The sequence below is a fragment of the Arachis hypogaea genome, chromosome 17 (assembly GCF_003086295.3).
Source record: "Arachis hypogaea cultivar Tifrunner chromosome 17, arahy.Tifrunner.gnm2.J5K5, whole genome shotgun sequence".
NCBI classification, from domain to species: Eukaryota; Viridiplantae; Streptophyta; class Magnoliopsida; order Fabales; family Fabaceae; genus Arachis; species Arachis hypogaea.
In genome coordinates this window covers 125,661,905-125,678,486 of record NC_092052.1, presented here as the reverse complement: position 1 = coordinate 125,678,486, position 16,582 = coordinate 125,661,905, and the positions used below count along the sequence as shown (strand labels likewise).

At 35.4% G+C, this 16,582-nt stretch overlaps 3 protein-coding genes across 7 annotated transcripts; 1 reads left to right on the top strand and 2 right to left on the bottom strand.

The window, feature by feature from the left end:
• Window positions 1-760: 760 nt before the first annotated feature.
• Window positions 761-2,817, top strand: LOC112762594 (1-aminocyclopropane-1-carboxylate oxidase 5). The gene is made up of 3 exons (XM_025808471.2): window positions 761-1,144; window positions 1,395-1,621; window positions 1,855-2,817. Exons 1-3 carry the CDS (start codon window positions 1,043-1,045, stop codon window positions 2,456-2,458), a joined length of 933 nt encoding a protein of 310 aa, XP_025664256.1. The 5' UTR covers window positions 761-1,042; the 3' UTR covers window positions 2,459-2,817.
• Window positions 2,818-3,316: 499 nt separating this feature from the next.
• On the bottom strand, window positions 3,317-8,285 carry LOC112762592 (NAD kinase 2, chloroplastic). 2 transcript variants are annotated; one of them, XM_025808463.2, is made up of 8 exons: window positions 7,555-8,285; window positions 5,511-7,358; window positions 5,035-5,156; window positions 4,783-4,924; window positions 4,467-4,691; window positions 4,241-4,315; window positions 4,025-4,126; window positions 3,317-3,767 (listed from the first exon to the last, which is right to left on the bottom strand). In XM_025808463.2, exons 1-8 carry the CDS (start codon window positions 7,813-7,815, stop codon window positions 3,564-3,566), a joined length of 2,979 nt encoding a protein of 992 aa, XP_025664248.1. In that variant the 5' UTR covers window positions 7,816-8,285; the 3' UTR covers window positions 3,317-3,563. The 2 variants fall into 2 exon arrangements, with proteins under 2 accessions (XP_025664248.1, XP_025664250.1); XM_025808465.2 differs by having other exon boundaries at window positions 5,511-7,297; window positions 7,555-8,166.
• Window positions 8,286-9,272: 987 nt separating this feature from the next.
• Window positions 9,273-15,977, bottom strand: LOC112762593 (ubinuclein-1). 4 transcript variants are annotated; one of them, XM_025808470.3, is made up of 14 exons: window positions 15,287-15,912; window positions 14,895-14,981; window positions 14,648-14,740; window positions 14,443-14,519; window positions 13,753-14,015; window positions 13,409-13,674; window positions 12,723-12,822; window positions 12,484-12,593; window positions 12,293-12,379; window positions 11,590-11,715; window positions 11,199-11,321; window positions 11,067-11,114; window positions 10,893-10,994; window positions 9,273-9,973 (listed from the first exon to the last, which is right to left on the bottom strand). In XM_025808470.3, the coding sequence occupies exons 1-14, from the start codon at window positions 15,467-15,469 to the stop codon at window positions 9,524-9,526; spliced, it is 2,115 nt and encodes a 704-aa protein (XP_025664255.1). In that variant the 5' UTR covers window positions 15,470-15,912; the 3' UTR covers window positions 9,273-9,523. The 4 variants fall into 4 exon arrangements, with proteins under 4 accessions (XP_025664255.1, XP_072079656.1, XP_025664251.1 ...); XM_072223555.1 differs by having other exon boundaries at window positions 12,293-12,376; XM_025808466.3 differs by having other exon boundaries at window positions 13,409-14,015; window positions 15,287-15,977.
• Between the last annotated feature and the right edge of the window lie 605 nt (window positions 15,978-16,582).

The following is a 16,582-nucleotide window of genomic DNA, read 5'->3' as shown; positions in this document are numbered from 1 at the left end:
GCGTTTTGAGTGATGGTGGTAGTTGGGGTTTAGGGTGGTGGTGAGAAAGAGTTTGAGTAGTGGTAAGATTTGGGATTGGAAAAGTGGTGGTGTGGAATAAAAGAAGAAGTTAGAAATGGATTATATTAGAGGGTAATTTGAGAATTTTAAATAATTTTTTTGGATTTAGATAGTTTTGTTAGTAAAAGTCATGTTTAATGGGTATAAATAGTAATTTCCTTCTTCTACAGGTAGATATGTTAGGTTTTCAACTTTCGTGAGCAGAAATGGTAGTTTACTCATATTTATATATAAAAATATCAAAGAAATGATAACGATAGATAAAAGAAGCTAGTGTAATTAGGTCTTTATACTTTTTTTTTGTTAATTGGTCTCTATACTGTTTTTAATTTTTTAGTTAAATCTTTTTTAGTGCAAAAAATATTAAAGTTAATTAAATATTTCTTTGTAAATTGAATGTATTTATAATTAAAACCTAATTAGATCTTTGACTGCATATATCTTAGAAAAAATATTCTATTAATTTATGTTTTTGACATAAAAATGACTTAATTATAAAATTAAAAATAATGTAAAAATTCAGTTAAATATATATATATATATAATAACCTAATTAAAAATTTGATAAAATTATAAAGGCTGACAGAATAATAAAACCTAAATCAGATTAAATTTCTTAATTAATAGTGGGAGAAGAAAGGGAGAAAAAAAATAATAATTTATGAAGAGTTATATTATATGGATGATGAGCCTGAAAAGTGAGGGATTGTGTTGTAGACATTAGAAACAAGAAGTAACTCCCAAAGCAAGCATTGACCTAAGAATAAATAAATTTTTAATTAAAAGTGTGACCATCCGTGACCTTGTAAGTTATAACTGCTATCTATAACTAAATTGGTTGTATATCCAATTTGGTGGGAAACTTTTTATTATAAATACCCAAACCCACTCTTACAAAAACCACATCAAATAAAACATTAACAAAAGGTAGTGTTTTCTGTTTTCTCACATTTTCACATTCACACTAACACTTTGATCTAAAATGGCAGTGCCAGTGATTGATTTCTCAAAGCTGAATGGTGAAGAAAGAGCCAAAACTATGGCTCAGATTGCTAATGGCTGTGAAGAATGGGGATTCTTCCAGGTAATATAGTAAAATTTTTTGAAATAAATTAAATAATTCTTTATTTTCCAAAAAACATAAATTCTTTTTTTTTTTTTGAGACGCAGATTGTCTTAGCTTAGGCCTTAGCCGATCTGCATGCAGTGGTTATTTGTTTTGATAAATAATGAATTGTTTTAATTTATTTGAAAAAATTTCCAACTAATTAATTGTATAGCTAGAAAATTTGAGATTTTATTTATAATCTTATATATTATGTTTGGTTTTGCAGTTGATCAATCATGGGATTTCTGAGGAGCTCCTTGAGAGGGTGAAGAAGGTTTGCTCTGAGTTCTATAAGCTTGAAAGAGAGGAGAATTTCAACAACTCTACATCAGTTAAGATCATGAATGATTTAGCTGAAAACAAAAACAATGGAAAGTTGGAGCATGTTGATTGGGAGGATGTAATCACTCTTCTTGATGATAATGAATGGCCACAAAATCCACAAGAATTCAGGTATATTGAGAGGAAGGGTGAAGATTGAGAGAGGGAGAAAGTGAGCTCTTCTTTTTCTTTTTTTTTTTTTTGTTTGAAAATTTTTCAAAGTGAAAACCTAAAAAAATGTTTGTTATGTACTTCCTTATGTATTCCTACTATAAAATTAATTACAATTGAGTCTACATTATTACTAATGAAAAATGATCTAGGTAACAAAATCATGTATAACTGAATTCTAACTTGGATGGCAGGAAAACGATGGCCGAATATCGATCGGAGCTAAAGAAATTGGCAGAGAAGATGATGGAAGTGATGGATGAGAATCTTGGATTGCCAAGAGGATACATGAAGAAGGCATTGAATGATGGAGAAGGAGACAATGCATTCTTTGGCACCAAGGTGAGTCACTACCCTCCCTGTCCCTATCCAGAGCATGTCAATGGCCTGCGAGCTCACACGGACGCCGGAGGACTCATCCTTCTCTTCCAAGATGACAAGGTGGGAGGCCTGCAGATGCTCAAAGATGGACAATGGCTAGAAGTGCAGCCTTTGCCTAATGCCATTGTCATTAACACCGGCGATCAGATTGAGGTTTTGAGCAATGGCAGATACAAAAGTTGCTGGCACCGGGTTCTGGTTTCAACTGAAGGGAACAGAAGATCAATTGCTTCTTTCTATAATCCTTCATTGAAGGCTACCATATGTCCTGCACCGAAGTTGGTGGCTGAAAAGGAAAACCAAGTAGTTGATGAAACTTATCCTAAGTTTGTTTTTGGTGATTACATGGATGTCTATGCTAAGCTCAAGTTCCAACCTAAGGAGCCAAGGTTCCAAGCTGTTGTTAAAGCCACATGAAAAAAATAGCACTTTGGTTTTCAATATAGAAACTACATTTGATCCCCACCCCCCTTTCTTTTTGTTTTTATTTTTGTTATCTTTTCTTTGTTTATTGTTCTTGGTGCTATACATGTTTGATAGCAAAGAGTACCACTTGGTTGCTGCTATTCTAAGTTTCTTAAGAATGCAAGCCATTGTGGGTGCTAGTGTTCATGTTTTGTTTTCTTTTTCTTTTTTTAGAATATTGTTTTGGTGGGTGCTAGTGTTCATGTTTTGTTTTCTTATTCTTTTTCTAGAATATTGTTTTGGTGGGAGCATCTGGGCTTGAATTGTACCATAGTATTTATTACATAAATTATAGTGTTATCTGCTATAAATTTCTGAGTCCTTGAATTATTGCGCTTCTTTATGATTCTGTTATCATCCCAAAGAAGCAAACATATAAATGACATACAATTTTCATTCAGTTCAGTTTCCTCTTAAGAGGGCATAACAACAAAGGTTACCTTCTTTATCAACAGGAATTTACATAATAATGGAAACATAATACAATGTTTCAAAATACAAGGTTACCTTTTTAAATCATAGGTTAGACTAATTGTTTGATCCTTCAAAATACATATGACATTGATTTTTGTTGTCAAAAAGGTTTTTTCACATCAAGTCATTAGATGCATATAACATATGTTTGATACTTCATTTTCCATGAATTAATTTATTTATTTGAAGGCACATATTTTTTAGGCATCAAAATGACATCAAATATATCTTTTTTTTATAAAAGAGGCTCTGTGCAGCCATTAGCACAATTATCTCATTAACTAAAACTAATGAGAACTTCCTCTTCAACACAAGAACTTTGACAGAGTGGTAAACTTTCAGAAGCATCAATGAGAGCTACTTCTAAGATCAATAATTTACAGCTTCAAATCCTGTCAGTATACAATAGCTTTTTACCAAAATCACATTTGGAAAAAACCCTATCTCCTCATTTGGAAGCCAAGGTAAGAAACTGGTATTGACAACAAGTTCTATAGTCTTGAATGTATAATCTGTACTGAAATCACACACAAACCAAGCCTTCAAGTGAGAGTAACACATCCATTCTTCAGTTTCAGATGCTTCATAGGGCCTTTTGATCAAGTCTTTCGTTCCAATTCAGGCAGCGAATCAAGCTGTGAAACCAATCACCGGTTTGATCGAACTTGTTAACAGTTGGAAGTGGGTGCTGACTCATGGATATTCGTACAGAATCTCCCCGAGAAAGTTGCTGCCTCCTCTTCCCATCAAATGATACCCAAGCATTGCTTCTTGCGTCTTGCGGAATCTGATATCAATAACCCTACGAAACTTAGCAGTCTAATTTTGATAAAAATAAATTACTCAAGTGTGAATCCAAAATTCTCGACGATGCAGCATTTTCCGAGACATAACTGCCTCAGAGACTTGGCTATAGGCTATAAAAAACTAAAACAAGGGTAATATTTCGAATGGAACTTGCTCCTTAAGCACATGCAATTTTGGTAATAAATTAATAACATTCCGATATGATAGTTTTACCACATAGAGGACAACAAACTTCACCTTTAATTCTAGTCGAGCAGAATCTGGGAGTATAACTGGTCTAAATGAGAGTGAATGCGGACAAATCGGGGTAAATAGCATGCAAGGAACATTTGGATGCACCTGCAGTTTTCTTTTGTCATTAGATAAAATCATCGATGAAAGCATGACTAAGTCGTGCCAAATAAACTGATACTGCACGGATAAAGATGTATACATATAACAAGAAGTGCTTACCATGGAACCTCCAGCAGCTGTAGAATAAGCAGTGCTTCCCGTTGGGGTGGCCACAATGACTCCATCACCTTGTACCTGAAAAACACGACAATGGGTATATATATATATATATATATAAGGCATGATGCTGTTTCATAATGGTAAGGATTTTCAGAGACAAGAAATTTACTATAGTGACAAATCTCATAGTGCAAATAAATGCTAACAAATACATGATAAAATTCACCTTGGTTATAAGTCTGTCATGTTCATAACATTCAATCTTTGAAAGATATGGATTAGAACCCCGATCAATAACAACCTCGTTAAGAATATCAAACACTTTCCCTGGCATTGCTTTACCCTTACGAAAAATTTCACATCTGAGACGCATTCTAAGAGTTATGTATACACCATCTCCAGTATTATTTCCATGGATGACTTGTCGTAAGTCCTGCCTGTAGTCTTCAAACTAGAAACAATAAACAGAACAGAAGTCAAACAAATGGCTAAAGAGATACCAACATTTTGTGGAAATTATTTATTGATTTGAAAAAGCTTACACAATGAGAAGCCAGAAAACCAAGGGAACCAAGGTTAAATGACACAACAGGAGGAATAGCACCTCCAAATAGATTTGAAGCATGCAGAATAACACCATCTCCTCCCAAACAAGCCACAAAATCTACTTTCTCATGTAGATCACTGAATCAAAGGCATTATATATATATTAAGCAACCATTTAATGAAGCAGAACTTAGATAAAAGTAAAAATAACATAAAATAAAATAAAATAAAGTGTTTGAATACAACACCTAGTATCTTGGATATAGAAGGTTTGAATAAATTCAAATCCAGGAAGTCTAGCAAATATATCATGCACATCAGGTTCCACAAAAACGTTCATTTTCTCTTGGTAATACAGAAAGGAAGCAACCTGCAGATAAGATACGCAAATTACTCAATTGCCCTAGGCATACCACTCAAAAGTCAGAAGATTCACCTAAACTAAATCCCCAGCTCTCATTTTCCCTAAATGCTCAATTTCTAACTTCCCCTTCTTTACATAAGGACCAAAACATTTCTGTCACTGACACATTCTTAGTAATGAAAAATATAGATCCCATTCCTGAACGAAAACTGTGCAGACAGTCCTAGAACTCATATTTTACAGTTTCCATCAACAATCACTCAATGCTCAAAACTATGATGTTTAGACCATTAAAAACTAAAAGTAGACCCTCAATGATTCTTAGAGCCAATTTTTTTTTATGAAGAAATAAAAAATGACCTCTTTAGCTTCTTCCATGAGTTGCTCCCCGGGCTTTTTCAGCAATAACACAGTCTTCGGTGTAGATTTCCACATAAGCATCTGTTGCTGGGTGCTAGGGTGAGTGAAGGCCAAAGAAGATTCAGTCACCTTTTCTCTCTCACAAGAAACGCCATCAGTCCGTACTAGGTACATCTCTGCTTTCTTTCTTGATTGCACCCTTACAACTCCAGTTGAGGATGCACACATGTCTCCCTCCATGAGTCCCAAGTCTTCATCATGTAAGGCTAACCCAGCCTTACCATCATCACTTTGAGACTTAGTCATTGTGACATTGCCATTATTCATGTAGCGCACATCTCCTTCACTTAACTCATTAACTGTTGTCTTCACAAAGCTCGATGTACTCCCATTCACTGACTTCCAGTCGCCACCAACTGTGATTGGAGGCTCTCCAGATGGATAGTCCACACGAGGTGACCCATTCAAACTTTCCCGGCCCACAATTTCAGCGACGGGATTATCTCCATTGCTGATGGTCACTTTCCCCTGTGGTCTTCCAGCATGCATGTTCCTGGAATCTGTCAAACATTCTAAACTTTCAACCTTATAATTGAAATAAGAGGGTCCTGGGATCTTTCTATTTCTCCAAAATCTGGACATCTCTCTTTTGGAGAAGATGTCACGAGGAGGGATTTGAGCTTCTAAAGGGATAGTTTTGCTGGAGAAATTCATAGAAGAGTTGTCCTCACTGCCAGTAATCACTTGTGAAGAATTAGGAGTAACTGCACCCGAACTCTCTTGCAACAAATTGTCATCTGTTTCTGCAGAGGATCTGGATCTCTCAGATTCTATTGAAGAGTCATGCGGTTTCGCAGATCCATTTTTATAATCTGATGGCCTTTCACTGGAAGTAACTGCTTCATTAGAAACAAATGATGATGCAAATCGAGTCATATACTGCCTCCATCTAGAGACCATGGCAGACGTTCTCCAAACTCCTTCCTGACTATGAAGATAGATTGGACGTTTGCTGTAATTTGAAACGTAAGATGAAAACCTCTCAACCTGTTCCATTGTAGGTGCTCTCTGAACGTCAACAGGGATTTTGACCAATTCAATTTTTCCAGACGAAATAGCATCATTAACAGCTTCATGATATAAATTATCTTTTACTACCTCCTGTCTAAGATCTATGATAGTTTTATATCCATTATCAAGCAACCACTTTAGGCCTTCTTCAGTTACCTGCCCGCCTGTCCAAAATCCTGCTTCAGAGTCTTTCAATTTTGTGTCTTCTTTGGGAGCAGATAAATATACAGGACTCCAATTCGAAAACAGTTCTGGACATGGATCTTCCTCCCTGCGCGGAAAACCAGCATCATAGCATACATTCTTCAATCTCTGAAGTTTCCTCCACGCATCCAACCTTGGATTGTCACCTGGAACTAAATAGTTCTCAAGAACAACATGCAAGCTCTCACAACACCTCTTCATCTCACTCCTAAAAGCAGCAAGTGGGGGCACCACGTCCTCCATCACGCCAACCCCCGCCACACGAAAGGGGGTCATAACCGAAGACCTTCTTCCAGAAAGAACATCCTCCCTCGCGGTGTTCACAAGTGCTACCATGCACCCAAGGACCGAAACAATCTTATCTTCTAGAGGCAGCCTCTCATCCGATGGCACTTCATCGGAAACACTACATTCACCGGTTAGTGGATTGCACAACACGTTCATTAATGAAGAATGAAGCCTTTCATAATTCCTAAAGATCCTACAGTATGCTTCCACTTCAGCAATATCACCTGGAACCGGACCCACCCAAGGCAATTGTGACGGATCATGGGATTGGATAGCATTCAAACTCTACAATCAAAGGCATCAAAATAATTTTTTTTCTTTTTTCTTCTTTCTAAATAATAAAAGGACCATAATATCAATCATATGTCTATAAAATGAAATTCTTCCAGTTAAGAAAAAAAAATTGCAAACAGTAAATAAGTCCCAGCTCCTCAGAGCTGGAACTTGATCAAATCTCGGTGAGCTAAGAGAAATTGGGTACCTGAGAATCCAACCAGAAACTGAAGGAAAAGGAGTTGGAAAGTTGGGCGGTGACGAGAAACTTGGGACGCCTCAGTCCGCGGGTACTCCTACCCTTCGTCTTGAACCGGAAGCCGAAAGCGAAAGTTTTGGGATTGGAATTGGGATTGGGATTGAGGAAGGAGAAAGAAGAGAGAAGAGAAAGTGAGGATGCTACGGCGGCGGAGGCGGAAAGATTCATCGCGGTGTAAACGAGGTGGCACGTGCAGAGACATGCCACCATGAATGAGTGAGTTTTGTTTCACGAAGGAAACGGAATAGCGGAAGGATCTCCTTCGGTTTTCATTGATATGTGTTTGTTGGGTATTAATAATGGTGACGGTGCAATTGCAATTGTAATTGCAAGTGCACGTGGTGGTGGTGGTGCTGGTCTAGAAGTAGCAATAGGAGGCATCATGCTCTGTTTTTCTAGTGATATAAGGTTTGATTTGGATGCACGTTGCCGCTATTTACTAACCATCCTTCTTGACGCCATCGCCATCGCCATCGCCATCGCCATCTCCATTCTACTTGTACCTTTAGGGCTCTACCTACCCGCCTGCGCCTTTTTTTTTAGATTAATTTATTTAATTATAATTTTTCACTGATATCCTTGGACAAAGCTAAAAGTGCCCTGTCCTGTATGAATCTACTAATTTTAAGAATGTGATGTTTTTTTTTTTGTTATTTTAAATTTTAGAAAAAATGATAAGTGGCCTTTTGATCCGCAGATATTTTAATGTTTAAGGATTTGAAAATACATTCAAGTTTTTGGTATTTTCAAAATTTAGATATATCGATCCTTCATGTTCACTTGGGTATATCAGATTCAATAGAAAAATTAAATGTGACTCCCGTTGTACTAACATAATTGATACAGATGTACACGTAAGAGAATTTTTTAAATTGGACAAATTAGACTTAGGAATCAATATTTCTAAATTTTAAAAAGGTAGAAACTTAAATATATTTTTAAATTCTAAAAAATTTAATAAAAAAGTTAGGATTAATTTGTCTTTTTCTCTAAATTTTATTTTCTTGAAGACGGTACTAACTTGTTACATTCTGGGTGTAACTGATTTAGAAAATAGTTTTGTATAAATAATGTATTATTATATCATAAAAAATTAAATTCTCTATGAATTAAAATAGGTCTTAAAAAGGATAAATATTTGACTTGTTTCTCAACAACTTCAACAAGACAAAAACATTACTTTTTTAGAACTGCAACTAATTTGTTCTCAGCCAACCCTAAATACTTTTACAGTTTTTTTTTTTTTTTTGGTAAGTAAATACTTTTACAGTTTTAATAATATTAATTAAGATAGAATAAAAATACAAAATATTTTATTAAAAGAAATAAATATTTATACATTGAATATTATTGAAAATTACCAAAAGTTTATCTATTTTGTTAGAAATATTATACAAAACCCATATTTTTACTATGACACTCAATTAAGAGACTTTCTTCAGAAATCACTTCTTCCTATCCTGTTAAGTTATCACAGCATTATGTGGATCTAATTCTTGTTTATGACCCAACAATGTTTCTTACAATTATTACAAGCTTGCCAATAAATTAACTGCTATTGCTACTTATTGGTGCAACTAAATCAGACATTAGTCACTCCCGTAGTATACCCCCTCAAGACCTCAACTCAGAGCATATGAACAAAACTACAACCGGGACCAAGCATAAACGCCAGAACAAATTAATGTTTGTCACCACTAATAGAAATTACAATTATCAAATCTATCTATATTTCTCAACAAAACTAATGAGAGACATATAATTACAAAAATGGCAGCAATCAGTAAAAACCATTTGATGACAGGAAGACTGCGGAAAAACTATTTATTCAAATATTAGATGGAAAAAACAAAAGAAAAAAAGGGAATAAAACTGTGAGGCATTCTGCTACGTAAAGGGCCTAAGCTGAGATATCACGTTAGCTTGACTGTTCAAGACCAGGGATACATGTTGGCTGAGGATTTGATTTGGAGGGAACACCTCCAGAAGACTGCCTCTGGGACTTTGGTCGGTCTTCAACCAGCGAAGAGCCTGAGCCTAGCTTCTCGGTACCAAAATGTGCTCCTTCCAAATCAATTTCTGGCCTTTTCTTTATTTTCTTCTTTTTCAATGCGCCATCTGCAACCCTCACATCATCTAGGGAACTGGTAGAACTTGCCTTGGCTTTTTCTTGTTTTAAGCCGTTCAATGAAGGACTGGGGACGTGGCCACTTGTGCTTGTATTGGAAACTGGCTTATTCAGGGAAGGAAATGCATGACTGCTAGATTCTGTAGCTGATTTCTCCCGCAAGTTCTGCTGTGCATGACTGGTTTCAAGCCGAATGTTTTCCTCTGGCTTCAACTTTTTCCTCTTAATCTTTTCCGGATCCTAATAATTCACAATGAGATAATCAACTTAAAATGACCAAATTGTTCGGTCTAAAACAAGTTCCTGCTTGTCATCTGTGCAGAAAATGAGGAAAAAACAAGGTCCTCCACTCTTGTAATAATACCAACGCCAAGATTTGCAGAAATAAAACATCAAAGAAGTTTCTGTTATCTGCATCATTACATTATTTGGGTATTTCACGATTTCTAACACTGCAGATAGAATTTATAACAGTCATGACAATATGGTCCACTCAATAGACAATTGTATGATAACCAAAATAAGTGTTAATAAACACGTCCTGCTAAAGAAGAATCACACTCATTACCAACGTAGGGAAGAAATAGAATAAAATGACACTGGAAGCTCCAGATTCATATTCCTGTTAGAACCCAGTGCTTAAACTTACCATCGCATGTTAGGTTCCAGATAAGGCTTAGGTTTGGGGTCTGAATAGGGTTCAACTGCTCTGTTTTGGTTTGGCACAAGCATTTCTTTCCTCTTGCAGAACACCTCTTTTAGGTTCACAAAAACCTTCTGTTATATCGTAACAGCATTGAGTTCTATTACATGTCACCCCAACCACCACCATCAACCCCCCTCCCCAAAAAAATAAAAATAAAATAAAACCAACCCAACAAAAATAAACAACACGAGACATTTTCTATTACATTGTCGAGCTCTTCCCTTTGCCTTCCATTTTCTCCACTCATTTAGGTACGGGTCTCATATACAAGTTAGACCCACATAGCTTAACGTAAAATCTATATTGACAATCTTGTCTGCCACCCCAAACATGTGTAATTTACTAATTTCCAATGCTACAGTGATACATATATAGGTATTGGCAGTCTAAACACTAAGTGTGAGAATCAAATCATCCTCCTTTTTTTTTAAATTATTCACTGCTAAAGGATACCTTATGTCTGTTGTGCAGTGCTCTGCGCCTCTCTTTGGCCCTGCAAATTCCACGTTTGATCCCATGGTTGTCCATGCAGCCACTTGGCCATAATTCCGCAAGCTGAAGACAACCAGAAGGTTAAAGACACTGTAATGAACCCTACATATAGATTCTTGAAAGGATGAAAATCACCTCGGCATACAGCTTTCTGATTTGTGGACCTGCATTTTCATCCAAACCCTAGAGCAATTGCCAAGAAAGATCAATTAGAGATATTTTTATCAACAAACAGAATTTCAAGGAATTGATAGCTGAAATTCGTACTTCAACATAAAGGTCATAGAGATCACAGATCTTGTCCTCCAATGCAGTGTCCATACTAAACTTCATTTTTGTTATCATTTTCCCATCAGAACCAAATTCTTGAGTATCACCTCCAGCTCTTAGCTGTTCTCATACGTCATGAAAGAAATAAACTAGATAAATAAAAGGATAAAAAGAAACATCCCAATTTAAATAAACAAAACTATAGTTAAGAAAAGCAATCAAATCCCTTCAAGGAAAATGATCCAACAGTAAGCTTTCCATTAAGAGAAGCACCCAATAAAAATTATACAAAATGCATACCATGGTATGAAGCTCAGAAATGAATAAAGATGAAACACATGTTATCCATTTTATCAATATTTGATAAGTGGCGGAAACAAAAATAAACCTTGGATTCCAAAGTTGGGGCCAGCGTCTTAATCATATCAACAACTTCCTTCTTTATCTGTTGAAACCTATCATCTTTCTCCTGCTTTGCTGACAGACCCGTATTGATCATTATTTTTAAGTTTCTCTGCAATAGGAAACATTGTAGGAGAAGGTAAATAGTCTAAATGTGTGCATCACAGTGAAAAGGAGAAAACATATGCGTGAGAATTTAGACTTATTATATAATCTAGAGTAACTTATTATAAAATGTATCTATTTATCTATATTATAACAATATAACTACTGTAAAGATGTAAATCTATTATTTATAGACACAAATTAGCAAATTGAGAGGCACACGTATACTTTAAATGTCTAAAAAAAGAAATTGTATATGGGTACAAAGAATTGAAAATTGTAAAAATAAAAAAAATTAAAAGAAGAAAGAAAGAGAAGTTGGGGTAGATTTGTAAGTGTAAATATTATGGAATGTTTAAAAAGCGATATTTTTGGAAATACAAAAGTCGAACAGAAATGGGGAAAATCATTTACTTTTTAAAACTTTCATTTTTTTTTTTTTCCATTTGTTTTCTCTTCTCTTCATTTTCTATCCTCATTGAAACAAACACTAAAGTCCCAACACAAACTTTTTATTGGGGGGAGGTGGGTGGTAAATAACCAACACAAAAATATTATCTGTTTATTTTCAGCAGCAGCAATACCTTTAATGTTCTAAGCTGAATCAAGTGCCCAAGAATACCATTAAGACGGTTAATTAACTCCTTTGATACTTTTCCTTGGTTTGACTGCTGCAACAAAGACATACATTTAATATTTCAAGTCCTTGAATGAAAAGAATAAAACTGTTTGTATATCTGTAAGCATAAATTTAAGAAAGACAATATTCTAGTACCGCTAGTCTAGCAACTTTAGCAAGCTTGAGCTTTATTTCTCTAGGCAACCTCCTTTTGACTGCCTGGGATGTAGCATCAGCCTCCTGGTTTTCCACTGCAGGTGGCCTTGCTGTCATATCAAAAAAGCATGAAAGGAAACAAAAAAAAAGGGGGGGGGGGGGGGGGACCTTGGTATTAGGAACAAGTTTCCCAGTTTTCTATCCAGTAACATGAAATTCATAACAATTCAAAAACTTACACTCGGCAACCATTTTCTCTAATTCACGAATAGCCTTTTCCAGCACTGAAATTTTTGGCCTAACACTAGAACCATCTTTCTTGACCATGTGTTCAGATTTCTGTATAAGAATCAAGCAAACTCATGACAAAGATAAGAAGTAATGCAATAAATGCAGTTTCATGCATATATTCTTTTCAACTCTACTACTTAAAACTTACAATCAATCCAAACAAGCCCTTAATTAATTCCTTTATTTGGATGCAATAAAAGTTAATGGAGATGAACAGAGAATGAAGGAGCACATTCCATCCAATACCACCTTATCGTCTCTTCCCCAAGGATTTGCAAAAGGAAATGGAAAGAATGTCAATTGCTAACTTACTTTCCTTCGAAAATTTATTACATTCCATTCGGTTACTAAAATATTCAAACAATGGAGTAGAACAATTATGCCACTCCACTCTTTCCTTTTACTCTCCATCATATTCCAATCTATTCCATTCCATTACTTACCGACAATAAAACACAGCCCAAGATTTTAAGTGTGAGAACCCATTTGTTTTATAGCAAACACTAAGGAGTAATTGATGAAGCACTCTAGTGCAGAGGACCCCTATTTTTAGTATCTTCTTAAAACTTTTTTATCAAGTCAAAATTCAAATAGGAATGGAACGGGAAAACGCATAAAAGATCTGAGAACTCACTGTTGCTTGCATAGCAGACTTTCCTATAGACAAGTTAAGATCCGGCAATTCACGCATGCCATTTCTTTCTTTCGGCCGAGTTGTATTCTCCAAATCACCAATAGTACTTGATGGTCTTCCAGGTTGGGCTTTAGAATGTACATGTGCACCTTTCTCATGGGACTTCTGATGAGATGGATCAAGCAAGCCACCAGCATCTTTATATTTATCACTTATGTTCTTTGATTGAGAAACTCCTTTCTTCTGCTTATCAGCATCTTTTGCTTCTGCCACAGAAGCATGAACATCATCATTTGATGCTTTCAAAGAGACAGAAGAGTCCATTACAGGTTTAGTATCAGCACTTTTCTTTTTAGAATTAATTCCAGTGACATCAGATTGATTCTGAAATTTCAACCCTTCATGAGATTCACCAGGTGCAACTAAATTCTGTGAGGAATTAAGTGTACTCTTTGCCTGTACTGAAGCTTTCTTTTCCAACGCTGGCTTACTCAGTTTAGCTTGTTTATTTGAAACACGATCATTATCTTTTTCACTAGGATTCTTCAGTGTCTCCTTTCTGCGCCTTTTTTTAGGTTGCTGGTTAGGTAATGCCGGAGCTTCAGCTCTGGTAATAGAGTTAAAAAAAATGGAAAATCAGTAAGAATGACTGGTGATGTGTTCGACCAAGTTCAATACTCCAATACTGGAGAATATATTAATAAGTTATAACAAGTCAATGTTATAAATGTTGCCAGAAACTTGATGTAAATACTATCAATACCAGATTGTCATTGGAATAAACAAAGAAAGATTTAAAAGAGAAAGAAAGGAGTTGTAACTGATGAAAACGGTGACTTGAGAAACTAGCACTTATTTGACAGCAAGTAAAATAAAATGATGACAACAGACCACCTCAGCAGTGAAACAAGATCAATAGTTCAGTAATTTGTAAGGAAACCTTATCTATGATTTGCTTACTCTAAGCTAAGTGGTATTCTTAAAATATCAATCATCAATCATTTAAAGAAAAACATGTCAAAACAGAAACTTACATGCGTTCCAATTTCCCCCTATTTACAAAGAACCCGTCATGTTTGATTGCAGAATTATCAACCTCAAAGTATTCATCCTGCATGGCAAACAGTTTGAAAACATAATATAGAAGTAGAAAAAGTCCAACAGTGGAATAATATTCCTGTCAGCAATCAATGATCACAAGAGCCAGAAAAAGCCGAAACACTATACAGAGATACCAACCAGCTCAGCATCATCAATGAAGGAGTCTTCTGTATCATACTGATCATCATCAGGAGCATCAAGCATATCCTCGTCGTCACTACTATCCTTACCCTGAAAATTAATTCCGCATTCCATATATTAACAAATAAAAAACCTACATATCAACACCAAAGCACGCATATAAACACGAATCAATGGCTTAAACGAATAATTAATAACAACAAGGAAAACAGCATAAAAATCCCAGCAAGCAACATAAACATACCATGTAAAGGCGCTCAATCTTCTCTATTACAGCACTGAAACGGTTCGGCTGATTAGCATCTTTTCCGTCAATATCAGAAGCTTGTTCCTAAAAAAGACAAAAGATTATAGTCAAAGCTAGCATAACTGTGAAGCACATCACCATTGCAAAAACAAAAAACAATAACTTCAACGTACTAACAAAATTCGATTTCACAATACAATCCGCAATTCCAAAAATCACAGAAAACAGAATGCTAAGCATCACAGTCCAAATCAAAAGGAAATCAAAATAAAACAGAATAAAAAGTTCAAAACCGAGAAAAGTTTCACCTATGGCACTATCTAGTATGTGAATTCAACAATGTACAAAAATTACAACGAAGATTGAGGCAAAGAAAGATTAAGACTAACCGGAGCAATTACGTCATCGAGCTTGGGTTTTTCGGAGGAGGACGATCCATTGGTTCTGTTAGCATCTTTGAGAAGCTTCTTCCACGACACGATTGTAGTCTCTCCCGGGCGAAGGTCCACCGTGAAAATCATACGGTCGCTCTTCTTGACGAACGACGACGACGGCCTCTTCTCCTCCGCCATGGCCGTAGGCGGCGGGAGCAAAATCAATCGGTCACCGTCGCAGGCGAAGATTCGAGTATTTTCGGAGGAGATACTGAGTAAAAGCCCTAAGGGAGCGGAAGAACAAAGAGGGGATTTTCGGGTTGAAGGAGAGGGATTGCGCGGGATTCCGAAATTATTATTAATTAACGAAAATTAACAAAAATTAAAATAGAATAGAAGGATAAATTAAATGGAATTTGAGATAAATGAAAAAATGGTAGTGTGTGTGTGTAACTGCAATTCGAGTTTGGGAGTTTGCTCGTAAAATCTTGGTTGTTCTTGCGAGCAAAAGGGGAAAGTGGGTCGGGTTTGGTGATGGGCCGGTCGGGTCGTGGGTCCACAGAACGATGAAGTGTCTGCACTTTGCGAGATTCAGTTCCAACTTCCAACTGAGCTTCCAAAACGGTAGTCCTACATTGGTCACGTGTGACTTGTTGACCACAAAGGTGGTTTTGGTGATATGGTTGGACAGGACAAATACAAAGATAAGGAAAATAGCAAAAATAGCGAAAATATAGAAAAAAAATTTTGTATCATGAGATTCAGCATTTTATTCTCTATTTCCAATTTTAGATATACTTTTGTATTTTCTATTTCTATATTTAAATTTTGTCTTTTAGATAAAATACAACATAACGAAAATTAAAGTAAGAATGGAAATTATATATGTTCTAACAAGGGGAAACTAGTATTATTATCAACGAAAGAGGATCAAACTTAGAGATAAGAATAAGTTAAGCTAATACATGCAATATGTTTCTAATTTTGAGAAGTAATGAGATTCTAAACCCATTTTCAGGCTAAGGGTTTTTCTTCTCTGGATCATCTCTTTTGCAACTTCATTCTTTTGTTATGTTTATGGTAGAAATAATATAAAAATATTAGGTGGAGACATAATTTTTTTTTTTAGCCACTATAATTTTTTACAATTATATGTTTTTGTGAAGGACAACATAAAAATAAAGTATAATTTTTATTATTTATTCTTTTTTGTATTCAATTTATTACTAAATAAAATATAAAACACTAATTTTTATATTTCTGTTATTTGTGTCATCTTTTTCATATTTTATCTTATGATATTCTCAAAAT